This window comes from Curcuma longa, chromosome 21, assembly GCF_044706935.1.
Source record: "Curcuma longa cultivar G26 ecotype Majalengka, Jawa Barat chromosome 21, ITB_CL_G26_1.1, whole genome shotgun sequence".
In the NCBI taxonomy this organism is placed as follows: domain Eukaryota; kingdom Viridiplantae; phylum Streptophyta; class Magnoliopsida; order Zingiberales; family Zingiberaceae; genus Curcuma; species Curcuma longa.
In genome coordinates this window covers 5747238-5761728 of record NC_133881.1, presented here as the reverse complement: position 1 = coordinate 5761728, position 14491 = coordinate 5747238, and the positions used below count along the sequence as shown (strand labels likewise).

Genomic DNA, 14491 nt, shown 5'->3' with positions numbered 1-14491 from the left:
CATAGGTTTCACATGACTTAAATTAACCAACATAATAAAAAAAATAAGCAAACAAATTAGCCGGAATCGCCAAATGCGAGGCATTGCCAAATGTTCTCCGTTGAATAAATAAGGTTGCCATTAGGAAGTTGAACAAAATTATCAACATATAAATCACAAACAAACAAAAAAAAAATGTCAGGAAGATGCTGCTTGCTATGCTAAAAACTCCCGTTTGCATTAGTAACAAGATTACAACTACCACTTTATGCTGTATAGCAATCTATTAACTTGGAGATCAGACTGATTCAACCTTATCTGTGACCTTATATCTATTGTCAGCAACATTCAAGCCTGAGGCCTGAAGTAGTTTTCGCTTCTTCACTAAACGAACTGCGGTGTTCCTGTCGGCGCAAGCCTCTTCGTGATTTGGCTGCAGACAGTTTTTTTTAGAGCCTTAGAATCAAGCCATTAACGAAAAATGAAAACTGAATTGTGCTTCTTCATGACAGTCATGTTGAGAAGATTCGTTGGAATCACGATGAAGCATATTTATGAAATTTGAGATTGCAAGTTAAGGTGAATGAACCAGTAGAAAGTTGCGCTCGCCTTGATTTCAAGCACCTTGTCAAAACTTTCAATTGCTGAATCTGGCTCACCGAAGTTTAGTTGTGCTCGACCAAGGGTAAGCCATGCCTGCAAGGATAAATACTTGATTATGTTTAAACCATTGTTATTTTGATAGAACTATGAAAGTTGAAATAAAGCCATCCAGTTGAGGGGGAAAATTTTACGAAAATTGCCTCAGGTAAAACTATGACACTTAGACTCATCATTTAGCCCCCTCCATATTTGTGTCAGATACTCTTTCTAAGTAGACACTTAAAATTTCTACTCATCACTGTGTAAAATATTCTACAAACTGTGCCAGATAGTTGATCTGTACCGAGTCCAAATAAAATAGAGTAAAAATATGTTTTGCCAAGGTTTTGAGTTTGAAATCCACCATTAGAAATGGGAGTTGTGGGCTTCCATATATGTTATCTGAAAATTTTACCTCAAAGCAGGATTCAAAATCAGATATTCAGTAAAACCTATGTACTTTAAAAACTATTCGTCAGTAAAGAAGGCATTGATTTAATCTTTGTTTCTAGGTAGGCCACCTATTTTGGTTTCAATATTTTTGGTTTATTTGAAACTCTTTCGCAACCAACCTCACTGAAGCATTGTCGTAGGATCACCATGGAAGACTGCTGCAGCTTCAGCGTTGAAACTAGGTTTTGTTCATCAACAGCCCAATTGAACCAATGTGTTGACTGAGAAACAAATTTTTCAAGAAATGCTTTCTCTGTTTACTAGTGTGGAACCAGAATGCATAGATCAAGAAAAATTCAAAGCGGCAAGGAGCTCAAAGGCTACAAGAATAGAACTAGTATGCATGACAAGGCCACTTACTATTATCCCACTCAAAACTTTCCAGGTTCAAACAGAATGCCTAATTATTACTATAAACACCAAAAACAAAAGAAACTTCTTATGCTAAGAGTCACATACCTCACACCATGAAGGTTCCAACTCTGTAGCTTCTGTAAACAATCACAAACAGGATAATTTACAATTGTAGAGCTGAAAAGTGCATACATATACTTCAAGCATGAACAAAATGCAAAAAACAAAAAGGCACCCTAACAAAAAGAGCAACGGAAAAAATGGCATGAATATTACATTCTCGCTATTAAGTATACACTTGTAGCTTTGCATAGAACTTGATGGAGAGATAAGATCCATTTAGCCTACCTTAACCATGTAGCCTACCCCAAGCACTTCAGACAACTATAGGTGCTGCTGTTGATGATGACCACGAAGAAAGACTATAATGTATGCACTTGATGGTTTACTAACTGTTGGACTTACTGTGATGTTCTGTCAAAATTATCAGGTATATATAATGCAGTTGATCTACTATATCTCACTTTCCTGTCGACTTTTAATTACATTAATGGGCATATATGTAGCAACCTATATCTACCAACAGAAAATTTTGTAGCTTTCTTTTTACAAAAAAAAATGGAAATTGAAAAGGAAGATAAAAAAATTATCATATTCTTTTTAAGTTCTCTATGAATTAAAACTTATCTGTTTTACAAACGATATATGAGCTTCCCCCAAAATTACAAAAAATTATCATCAAATGCATTTTTCATAAGCAATTTCTGAAGGAAATTCACAAAACCAACACAACTACAATTGCATGTTCAAACAAATAAGCAATAAGCAGTTTTCACTTTCTTATAACCCATATGATATTTTAATAAATGGCTTAATAGCCTACATGTCAGTTAATGTTAATATGAGATGCCTTTGGTAATTTTGATCAAAAGTTACCATTTAAGCATCCTCTCTAATCTTAATACACAAATTTTACACAAACAATTTTACATGTCAGTTAATATGGCATGTCTTTTGATGATCTTGATGGGATACCTTTTAAGAGTCCACTCTCTAACCCCAATACACACAAATTTTCACAAATAGGTTGTTCCAATTTAAATCATCAAGCAAGGGATCAAAAGACAGAAACTGTCTTCTTCAATTTCTTATCCTTTATTCGTAGATCATTTTTTATCTTTTCTTCTTAGAAAACTAAGTGCAGATCAAGGTATGCTCTTTTCCATATTATGTGAAATATCACGAAGTTATAATATTTCTGGGTATGATTTTTTGTTGTTATGCTTATTGATTTTGCATAACTTCTAACTTCCATGTGGTAGCCATATTTAACAACTCATGCTGTTGCATTTAAATTTATATTGTAATTTGGATTCATCGTTGATTACAACAATATGCTGGAGTACCATTCTTGATGGTTCTGAAATCAATTTCTCTGATTTGATATGTGCAATTTGTGGTGAATTTGGTTTTGAATTTGGAGGCTTTTATTGCACTCGTGGCAATTCTCTTTCAATCCATTACTTGCCAATTGCCATTTGACAAGAGAGGAAGTAAAAGGCATTTATTATGGGACTAGCACCATGTATCATCGCCCAACTATTCATTCAAAAACATCCACTCATAAATGCTACAGAGCATGTTGTAATGTTTAAGACAATTATTTATGACGACCTAACGGTAATAGTGATAGCAATGGCCCTATCAATATTCTTTTGAAGTTTAAAGAATAAATGTCAAAAAATGGATGAAGCTGAGGCCTCAACAATTAATAACAGGTGCTAGTAGAATGTGATAATCCTGAAACGAAAAATGTGGAAATAATACTGGATGTTGTAGATTGGAATTATGAAAATTTTCAAACTGAACGAAATTGTTACTTGAACAATGATAATTTCTAGGTGTATAGTAGTATGCAAATTGCTTGCCTAGTATTCAGTTTTAAGTAGTAAACTATTCTAAGCTAAGAGAAAATCAAAATTCGGGTTGGTTGAGTGCAAAACAAGTATCTTGTGATTTCTTGACGCATTTCTCCTCTTATTTCACATTAAAAAATGGCATTATGAATGACAAATATTAGAGAGTAGTATCAAACATCCACTGAAGGGGCAAAAACCTACAAGGCTTGGTTATATGCACAATACATTCAGAGAAAAAGATAATGATGACTTGGACCAATACTCAAATAACACAGCGAAATGCAGCACATACTTCAGTTTCAAGGATCGTGAATAAGAAGGTTTGGAACATACGTGTGGCTGCTTTTATAGCATTCCATGAATCACCTATTTCCAGTAAAACCTGTGCCTTCTGTTCATGTAATACTGCATTTTTTGGTTCCAAGGACACTGCAGCCTCCCACTTTCCTAGAGCTTCATGGTATTTTCCATCCTAAAGTCAAAATTTTAACAAGCTAGAAATTTATTCCCCTCAAAAAAAAAAAATTTGCAGTAACCATTTATTTCCTACAGTCATAGCTTGATTTACTTTCTTTGTAGAAAAGTACAAGAAGAAAAACTCTCTTGTGAAATAATATTCTTAATTAAGCACTGCATTTTTGCTTTCCCAAACTTCCTTTTTCTTCATGAAACCTTGAGATTAGTTTTACATTAGTGAGCCTCAGACTTAACCTCTTGCTCTTGGGACATTGAAAAATTAAATAAAGCCTAAAAGAGGCTAATTACTTCCAAATTTCTGTTATTGTGGAATAAAGAAATACAGAATCCTACTAGTAACCAAGAGTTTGAAAAGGAGTACAAAAGTTAAGAGAGGAAGTACAGCAATGAAACTACTTCTATTAGTTAAATTAACAGAGAAAGAAGAAAATATGTGCCAAAAAACTAGAGGTCCAACAAACAATTTTCTTCCCCAATGAGACCGGAATTAAGTAAGCCATATTGCCATAGCACCCAATATAACAAAATTAGAGCATAAAAAAGAACCTCGAACGGATGTTTGTTTCAAACAAACAAAATGATGATCAACAAGAGAAATGATTCTTTCGTTTAGTATACTGAGAAAAAGAGGCGGAATTTGAGGATAAGCTACCTCCGCAAGCTGATTCCCCTGCGAACGGAAGCATTCAACGAGATTCCTGATGCGATCTTCATTGGTTAGGGCTTCTTGTCGGTCGTTGAGGTTTTCACTGTCAGCCTCGCCTCCTGCGGCGGTGCTGGCCTCGTCTTCTCCCTTATCGAATGGAAGATCTGGATTGAGGGTTATTGGAAGAGAGCGAGACCGCTTCTTCCCGCCTACTCCGCCGCTCGCCTTCGCCTTGTTCTTCCAGACTATCTTCATGCTTTTCACTTTTCACTCACGGCTCACGGTCACGGGAACATTCATTCGACACGCTCCAATTGTCAAAGTTTTTTTTTTAAATGTCCCAATACTTCTATTAATGTTAAAAAAAACCCTCAAATTTCTTAATTTTAATTAAAAAAATATCAAAGTAGCCCTTTACGCTCTACAAACCTAAACCAAAATTTTTTAAAAAAAAAAATTAGATCATGTGAATACTTTAAGTTTCTGTTTCTTTGTGCATTATCAGCCAGATATAGTAACTAACATTGTTACTCTTCATTTTAAATCAAATTTTATCTATTTTCTCCTGATTAGTTTTTGTTTCATTAATTTTTAATAATCAAGAAAAGATATGCTGGAATATTGCACTGAATTTATTTTTCATTTATGTTAGTCTCGCATTGGTATTCTTTTGATGCATTGTTAAAGCTAAGCTACATAATAATATTAATAATAATAGTAGATTCCGTCCCAATGACCCCGATTTTGAGATTTCGAGCTATGTCATGTGAATGATATGATCTACTCAAAGACCTAATTTTTCTTAGCGCTTAATAGGTGCAAAATTCCGCGACAAAGTTCCATCATGATCGAATAATAGACCACTATACTTGCTAAGTGAAGTGAGCTTCTCTTTTGGTCATGCTCAAGTACTAAAGTGAAGATTTTGCAATCTAAGATTTGGAACCATCTTGGTGTTTAGGGTTCTAGTCTAGTTATAGAACCGAGACCGACAAATCAATCGAATCTGAAAAAGGGAACCAAGTTGTTCTGAATCAAGTCATATATATAATTCATGAACAAATTGCAATAGACTTATCTTAATGATCTATAAATGACGAGACGATAGAAGACCAATCAAATCGTTTTCAAACAACTCTTTCTTCTTCCTTTAACCTTTAGAAAGATCAACACCCCAACTCCACTAACCAAACTTGTGCCATGGAGTAACACTACTAGAAAAATGTTAATAGACAACGCGAAAAACGCGTTGTCTTTGTAGGTTAAAAAGCGTTGTAAGAGGCCCTGTTGTAAAAGGGGTCCCTCAACGACAACGCTTTTTAAGCGTTGTCGTTGTTAACATCGACAACACCTTCGCAACGCAGAAAAAGCGTTGTAAATATTACAACGTTTTTTGCGACGCTTTAAAAACGTTATTTTTAATAGGTATGACAACACATTTTGCAACGGTTAAAAAGCGTTGTAATTTTGTTACAAATTGCTTGGGTTTTGCAACGTTTTTAAAAACGTTGTCTTTTGATTTTTTTAGCAGTAAATAAGAAATAATATATTTTATAAATACAAAACCATTAGCTACAAAATTTACTAAATCACATACAAAACATACAACTTATATTTACACAAAAACCATTCTTACAGCAGGTTCATAACACAAATTCATAACATACAACTTATACAAGTTCATAACACAAATTCAAGTTACAACTTCCAACATAGAAGCTCCATAACAGCAATAGGTCCATAACAAAGGTTTCAACGCAACAGAATATCCTCCAACAGCAGCAGAAATAGAACAGGTGCATCAGAACATTAGCAGCACCAAGTAACAACAAGTGCATCACCAAGTAACAGCATATCCATCTGCCAAAGACCAACCTTAAACTATGAACACACATATAGATTAAGTTAATTGGAAAAACAATCAACACTGACTTTGCAAAATGATAAATAGTTTATTTGAAGTGATTTGGAACAAGTACTATTGATCGTAGTCCATCTCTTTCGATAGTTTCAATTTCTGCAATCATTTGTCTCATACCTGTGTTACCATCACAACTCTCTCCAGTGCCATCAGTGGCAGCATATTCAATTTTTTCTTTTCCTTTTCTCATATTAGCAATCTGTCCTCTTGTTGTTGGACAAGATGCCATAGATTCCACAATCTCTGTAAGTCAACATAAATGTTATACTGCGTTTATCAAACCCTGATGAGCACCAAGAATCCGACTCTCATAGAAACACCAAGCTTTTATCAATATTATACTGCGTTTGAATAGATGGTCCTTGCCAATTTTTTGGTCAACCTATAACAAGCAACAAATCTGAATTTATGAGACAACAATATAGATCATATAAAAAGATGTAAACTAAGCATATAAATCAACTTTATTTGAGAAAATCAATTTTTGATTCCAATATTGTACTATCAAGGCTTTTAGCTTTTTATTTGTACCTTCTCTAGAAAGCAAAGAGTAGAGAGCCCACCAATCTGATTGAAGGATATATCCACAACAATGTTCTCGACAAGACATGTAACAAGTTTGACCTGCCATGATAAAACCAACCATCAATCATCAAAACATGATAAGCAAACAGTCAGGTATCAGCATATCCATGTAAATATGTTTGCTTCAGTGAACAGTTCTTATGATGGAAAAAAAGACAGATACTTATTACCATTGTGTGTCACACACTGTGACAGAGTTGGTGTAGTAAACACAGATAATCGACAGAGAAGGAGAAAAAACCAAGTCACTTAATCATAGCTATTGTTGCTTCACCAAACCTCATAGTGCATAGAACAAGTCATCATTAGTTTTCATTGTTTTAACAAAATAAACCCCCTGACAGAAAATCAGACGCGAACAACCTAGGGCTAGCTAAATGATATGGACCTATTAAGAAAAGGAGATTGTAAATAACTAGCTCAATACTTACAAGTAAAGGTTCCATGGTGATATTTCAAATACCCACCACCCATATATTGCAGCAATTAATAGATATCTAACCATCTTCAGGTAAAATATAGTATCATCAGAGATGCATGATCTGTATGGATAACTACATATTAACAGGTCCTAAGCTACCACATAGTTTAACCCAGTATGTTACGAGCATACAAATAGATGGATCCACTGGAGAAGGGATAGTTAGAGCTCCTCTTAGGGAGAAAAAGTTGGATCTCCTAACAATTCGTTAGGAAAAGAGAACTGCATGTCCAGATATTGTTGGAGATGAAAGAGATTGCCTGGGAAAAGAGATTGCAGCTAAAAGTTTGTAAGAAAAACATATTATGATTATTTCAATGTCAACAAACCAACAAACCAAATTTGAAAAGAATGAAGAACCTCTGCATTAACACACAGCACATCCATTACTTCAAATTCAGCATCCTTGTACTGTTCTTCTCCATCAAGAACAGACCATACTTCATTTGCCAGAGCATCTTCAGAATTTGGATAACCAATTGCAGTAAGATCAATATCTCCATCGGGAAGGTAAGTCTTCAATGGAACTGATCCAAATGGAAACACCTGCAGAATATTTGTATTCCAAAGTCAGGAGACAAGTAAAGCAAATAATGGACCATATGATAATGTTTAACCAACAGAGATTATACAATGCTTAATAAAACAGATGAAAAATAATAATGTCTTGATTAAAGTAAAGTATGTGCAACAATTCTAGCATAAAAAAGCATTTAACAAGTAACACAGATTCATATAGGAAGTATGTTGTTAAAATTAGGACCCTCATTTAAGAATACAACACAATGCAGAACCCAAGATACTCCTTTTAGTGTCAACTTCAAAATACTACCGAAATCATTTCACATACTTGATTCAACAAGATCCAGTTGATGACTGCAACTCCCAAAAGGACCAAAAAATGCTCCTGTATGGTGAATTTAGAGACATCCATTTGCAATTTACAGTATTCCAAATATGTACCTACACTTCGTAGTGAACAATCATTTTTCCAACTTCAACAACATAATACTATATCAACAAAAGACTTTACCTGGAGATAAAAAAAAATGCATGCAACCATTTAGCCCTACATTTGAGTTTTCTACTGCACTATATTACTTTGCAGGAGATGGTTCATCAAATTTTATGATAACGATAACTTTTGAAAAATGAACTCCTTCATATATCCTATTACATGCATTATTCGAAAAACTTTGAGAAAAGCTTTGAGAAAACTTTGGAAGAAGCACTGTCGAAGAAATGTGTAATCTGTAACTCATTGGGAGGAATGGTCGAACACCTGGAGGGCTAGTTGATTGGTGTTGGGGATGAGGTTTACCTGACTTCTTTTGCGGCTGGGGCTTGCTGTTGGACGTTCGGGGGAGGAAGACGCCGGTGCCGGTGGGCTCTTTTCTGGCGCCGGAGCTGGAAAGGAAGACCGCTGTCGTGCCTGAAGCAGGAAGGGGCTGATGCCGGACAAGAAATGGAGCACGCCGGGAAGGAGAAAAGCTAGGGCAGTGGTCGGCGACTCCTTTTGCGTTCCTTTGTCTTTCCAACCAGAATTGCTGCTGCAGTAGTTGCTGCTGCTTCAGGTGCCGGACCCGAAGCAATAGGGTTTCGGCATTAAAGATCCATCGGAGAAAATGACAATTTTTCCGAGGTAAAACAAAACGCACTCGAGCCGCCTACAGCTGACGATGGGCAAGAAAGGGGCTAGGGTTCCTCGCTTGATTCGGGAGCCGATGCTGGTGTTGGATCCACCGCCGGAGCTCCGCCTCTGCCGCCCACTTTCCCGTCGCCTCATCGAGCAGATCCCGCACCTACCGCCACGGCGAGATGCCAAGATCAAGATCCACGGAGGGTTAATCCGCACCACAAAATTTCTCACCTTGTCGTTGTCGTCGACGAAGAAGCAGTGGAAAAAACCGTCGTCCAGGAGCTCAGCAGGAAGCCGAAGGTCCTCCGCCATGGCTCCGAGGTGAAGACGAAAGAGCAAGCGCTACAAAAAGCAGAGCGACGCGGGCGATGGCGCGGAGGTCGGCTAGGAGGGCGCGGTGGAGTTCGAGGAAGGCGGGTGAAGGGGGGTGGCCGCGGAGGAGCGGGGAGAGGCGAGAGAGGAGGTCGAGCAAGGAAGGAAAAAAAACCTAAAGGAGAAAAAAACGGAAGGAAATCTTGAAACTTGCAGGAATGGAGGAGCACTAGGGGAGCACGGGCCTAGAGGCTGAAGAAGAGAAGAGGAGGCGTACTCACGAACGAACGAAATCGCGGACTCGCCCGATAAAAAATCTAGATATAAACCCTCTAAACCCTCAACGACAACACTAAACGACAATACTTTTAAAAGCGTTGTCTTTGGCAAAAAACCTGCTAAAAGACAACGTTTTCGACAACGCTTTTGTAAAGTGTTGTGGTTGACCCAAAATAAACACTAATAGACAACGCTTTCTGTACAAACGTTGTCTTTTGATTTCAAAAGACAACGCTTTTGACTAAAAACGTTGTAAATTGAAATACGACAACGCTTTTGCTAAAAACCGTTGTCTTTGGGGCGTTGTCTATTAACATTTTTCTAGTAGTGAGAAAGTGTTGTTGGTGCAGTTTGCACTAACGGTCAAACTCAAGTTTTAATGAATGACAAATAAGTTAAAGTTAGGTTTGTTGTGGGTTTAACCTCTTTACTAAGTGTGCAGGGTCGAAAGACTTAGAACCAGACACCAGGCTGGTCCAGTGGTTGAGCCATGGCAAGAAGTCCAGTTGGGTCCGCGGAGCCTGACAACTGGTTGGTTGAGACTTGGCAGAAAGACCAGGGTGGTTGAGCCTTGGCAGGAAGTCCTGGTGGGTTAAGAAGTCAAGTAGAGCTGCACGAGGTAAGTGAGGTAAGTCACTGGAGGAGCGAACCAGTGAGGACGAGTCCAATTTTGGACTTTAGGCGCGGTCCAACTTAGACCCACTTGGGTGATCTAAGTTGAGTCCTGGTTAGATCCTGGTCTGGAGTGACAGGATCTAATTAATTTTAAATATTCTGTATTTTAATATATTTTATCATTATACTAACTCTATTTTATATGATTTATTTGGTATATGGATAAAATTAATTTTGCATGTGAAATAAAATTAATCTTCATTATTATTTATTTTGTTAATATGAAATTTTATTAAATGATAAAATTATTTCTATTTATAATAAATATTTAAAGAGAATAAAATAAATATTATTTAAATTATCTTTTAATCCTGGATAAGATAAACTGCAATGCGTGGATCAAGTTTTACATTTTTTTTAAACATTTGCAGATCTGGATAAACTCAATAGTTTCTATATAAAGCCTTGGTCAGTGCATGAATCATACAACTTCGATCAACGTCATTCTTCTGCAGCAGCCCGAGCTTTGACACGACTACGTCGAACTTCTGCCGGAAGATCACCCCCAACATCCAAGCTCATCGAGAATTTTCTATTGTTGGGTAACGAAAAAGTTATTTTTAATATTTATTGTTTTCACTTATTTAAAAGTTAAAAGTGTGGGGTTGTCACACTTTTTCTTATTGTATTCGCCTACTCTACCAGAGTTTTTTTCTGGTAGAGAGATTTAGTGGATTGCCCACAGGAAAGGTCCAAGGGACCTGGGCCTTCGAGTAGGAGTCGTCGACGACTCCGAACGAAGTAAAATCTTCGTGTTGACTTGTCATTTATTTTATTTTTATTTTTTTCGCTGTGCACGATTTTTCTAAAAAAAAAAAAAAAGTCACGTGATTCACCCCCCTCTCACGTGTACTCGATCCTACAAGTGGTATCAGAGCCCGGTTTGCTCTGAATCGGTGCAACCACCGTAAGAGCCGGGGGAGATCCATATTTTTTTTCGTGTTTTGTGTTTTTTTTTGCACAATCTAAATTAGGCATTGGTGCCTGAGTTTAGATTATTTTCTTTCGTTCGTTGGTTTTACTCGAATCTGGTGCAACACCATTCGAGTCTTTTTTTTTCTATTATACCTCTTCCCGCACTGCTAATCCAAGACCCAGTCTTGGGACTCTTGTCTGCTTTTTTTCGTGTGTGCAAGATCTAAATGGCCCAAGGCGAAGGCTATAGCACCGCTCGTCCTCCTCTTTTCAATGGGGAAGACTTTCCCTATTGGAAGAGAAGGATGGAGGTCTATCTGAAGACCGACATAGATCAGTGGTTCGCAGTTCAAACAGGCTATACACCGCCAATGGACGAAGGAAACAATGTTCCACTCAAGCCAGAGAGGTGGAACCCTACCATGAAGAAGGAGGCCCAAGTTGAATACAAAGCCCAGAATACTCTCCAGTGCGGATTAACGAAGGAGGAGCTGAACCGGATCGGCCCAACTGAGTCAGCCAAAGAGCTATGGGATAAACTGATCAAACTACATGAAGGCACCTCTGATGCAAAGGTAACAAAAAGGGATTTATTGTTAAACAAATTATTTAACATAAAAATGCAGGAAGGAGAATCTGCAAGCCAACTCCACGCTCGGATAAAGGAGATATTGAACGGACTCCACCTGATTGGGCACAAACAAGAAAATAGAGACATAATCAGGTATGCATTGAATGCATTCCCTAGGAATTCACTGTGGGCATCTATTATAGATGCCTACAAAATTTCTAAGAACCTTTCAAAAATTAATTTAGACGAACTTTTTTGTGAATTGGAATTACACGAACAGACTAACGCCAAGGCCGAGAAGGGTATTGCTTTGTTTGCAGGTTCATCAAAAGAAAGAAAAACAAAGAACAAGCCTCAAGAAGAGTCTGAAAGTGAGTCAGATTCAGACTCTAATGAAGAAGAACAACTGGTGAACTTGGTAAGGAAGATGTTCACCAGAAGAAAGAACAAATTCTCCAAGAGGGACATTCAAAAGATTATGAAGCCCTTTAGCACAGAAGGCAAAAGCAACATAACCTGTTTCAGCTGCAATAGAAAGGGGCACTTCAAACATGAATGCCCTTACAAGAAAGAGGATCAACCCAAGAATAGTAAAAAGAAGAAAGCTCTTCAAGCTACTTGGGACGAAAGCTCAGACGACTCGGATGATGAACCACCAAAGAACTCGAGCTACCTCGCACTGATGGCAACTGGACCTGGATCAGACTCGGAGCAAGACGAGGATTCCGAATACGAGTCGAGCCAAGAGGTCGGACTCTTTTCGGACGGCTCGACTAAGGTATATTTAGATTTGGTCAATGAAATTTTTTTTAAAATTATTTCTGTTTTAAATAAAAAGTTACTTGCATCTGAATCTAGGAATGACCATCTCCTTAAGGAAAATCAAGACCTTAAGGAGCAATTAATTGAAGATCAAACATTAACTAAACAAACCCAAAATCAAACTAAACTTGAAACTGAAAACTCCACCCTTAAGGGTGAAGTTCAAAAACTTAAGGATTTACTAGCAACTTTTACAACCCGATCCAAGAATCTTGACCTTATTCTTGGATCTCAAAAGAGCCCAAGAACAAAATCATGAGGGCTTAGACCCAAAGTGGACAATATCATGCCATTGTGGAGATGCGGATATCCTTGGGGAGAGCCCAAGAACAAAGTCATGAGGGTTTAGACCCAAAGTGGACAATATCATATCATTGTGGAGATATTTTGATTCCATCGGTACTAACAAGTGGTATCAGAGCGAGGTCGCTCTTCATCGGACTAACCGCCGGATGAGCCATGATCCAGTCCCACATCTAAAGCACATGGAAAAGATCATGGGATTAAAAGGATGGAAAATATCTCCATTGGGATGAGGTCTTTTGGGGAAAGCTCAAGAACAAAGCCATGAGGACTTAGGTCTAAAATGGACAATATCATACCATTGTGGAGATATTTTAATTTCATCGTGTTTTAACAAGTGTCTCTCTGTCAATGCCACAGCTCAGCACAGAAAGAGGATTGGAAACTTTAATTTGTGGGCTGAGCTTCCAACGAACGAAATTCAATGCATCGAATAGAACCGGACGGATGATGTATCTACAGTATAAAGGTAATAAAGCAAAATCATTGGAACAAAATTCACTTAGATCATTGACTGTGGTCTTCCATCTATGCTGTTGACTTTGGTCAATCCCAAATCTATCAATCTTATAGCTAGCGCCATGGATTTAAGACAGGGTCAATAAGGAGCTTACATTTAACAAAACACCTATGTATCTCCAAACTATCGGGCTATTAGCTCAGCGGGCAGTGGCGGATCCAAGGGGGGGCGAGGGGGGGCTTGAGCCCCCCCTGAGATCGCGGTAGCACTTGGAGGAGGTCCATCGTCGCTGCTCCTCCGCCATCCTCCGGGCCCAACCGAGATCCCACAGAACCAAATTCATAAATTCTTAACACTGGAGTAGAACAAGCTAGGGGAATTGACAAATCCCAACAACAAATCAAAATACTTACTAAAGAAAACCCTAATCAACTTGTCCTTAGGCTTGCCGACGAAGGAGGCGGCGTCTCTGAGCAGCGCGTGCGGCGGCAGCTAGGCAACAGGGGATTGCGAGAGGAGAAGGGCGTCTGGGCTATGGCAGCGGCGGCGGCCTGTGCAGCGGCGAGGAGGAGGAAGGCGATGGCGTCCAGCGTTGAGCGGCGGCGTCGTCAGCAAAGGAGGGGCAGCGGCGTTGGCAGAGAAGGGGGGGGGGGGGGCAGAGTTGCGGTGGTTTTCGTGTGAGGAGGACGGGAGGAGGCGTTGGTGATCCGGCGGCAGCAGTGGCGTCGATGGCGGCGAGGCAGCGGGCGAAGGAGCAAAGGAACGAAGAAGAGAAGAGGAGAGGGGAATCGGGATTAAAGAATCGATTTCCTGATTTAAAAAGGAATATACAGTAATGGTGGGTTAGTCAGCGCAATAACAGAGCTAAACCAATTTAAAAAACCTAGATTTATTATAACGATTGAATCGATTACTGTAGTAAACTGGGTTCAATCTTGGTTCGCTTGGTTTACTAATCAAACGACCTCTGATTTAACTCGAACCAGTTTTGTTGGATTCGTCTTCGCAAGACGAATCCTTTTATCCATTTTATTCTATCAAAACCTCTTCCAGTATGA

General features: G+C 38.4%; 2 protein-coding genes, 1 long non-coding RNA gene and 1 pseudogene across 6 annotated transcripts; 1 reads left to right on the top strand and 3 right to left on the bottom strand.

Annotated features, from left to right (window-relative positions):
- Positions 1-100: 100 nt before the first annotated feature.
- On the bottom strand, positions 101-4746 carry LOC141814816 (small glutamine-rich tetratricopeptide repeat-containing protein 2). 4 transcript variants are annotated; one of them, XM_074702767.1, is made up of 5 exons: positions 4477-4746; positions 3681-3819; positions 1534-1565; positions 569-675; positions 101-412 (listed from the first exon to the last, which is right to left on the bottom strand). In XM_074702767.1, the coding sequence occupies exons 1-5, from the start codon at positions 4723-4725 to the stop codon at positions 364-366; spliced, it is 576 nt and encodes a 191-aa protein (XP_074558868.1). In that variant the 5' UTR covers positions 4726-4746; the 3' UTR covers positions 101-363. The 4 variants fall into 4 exon arrangements, with proteins under 4 accessions (XP_074558868.1, XP_074558866.1, XP_074558867.1 ...); XM_074702765.1 differs by having other exon boundaries at positions 589-675; XM_074702766.1 differs by having other exon boundaries at positions 604-675.
- A 1947-nt stretch (positions 4747-6693) lies between these two features.
- On the bottom strand, positions 6694-7999 carry LOC141814230 (uncharacterized). The gene is made up of 3 exons (XR_012600466.1): positions 7818-7999; positions 6923-7015; positions 6694-6773 (listed from the first exon to the last, which is right to left on the bottom strand). It is a non-coding gene; the product is annotated as an uncharacterized LOC141814230 (long non-coding RNA).
- Positions 8000-8299: 300 nt separating this feature from the next.
- Positions 8300-9450, bottom strand: LOC141815096 (uncharacterized; annotated as a pseudogene).
- A 2054-nt stretch (positions 9451-11504) lies between these two features.
- LOC141815095 (uncharacterized) lies at positions 11505-12712 on the top strand. The gene is made up of 3 exons (XM_074703052.1): positions 11505-11852; positions 11904-12626; positions 12707-12712. The coding sequence occupies exons 1-3, from the start codon at positions 11505-11507 to the stop codon at positions 12710-12712; spliced, it is 1077 nt and encodes a 358-aa protein (XP_074559153.1).
- Positions 12713-14491: the final 1779 nt, after the last annotated feature.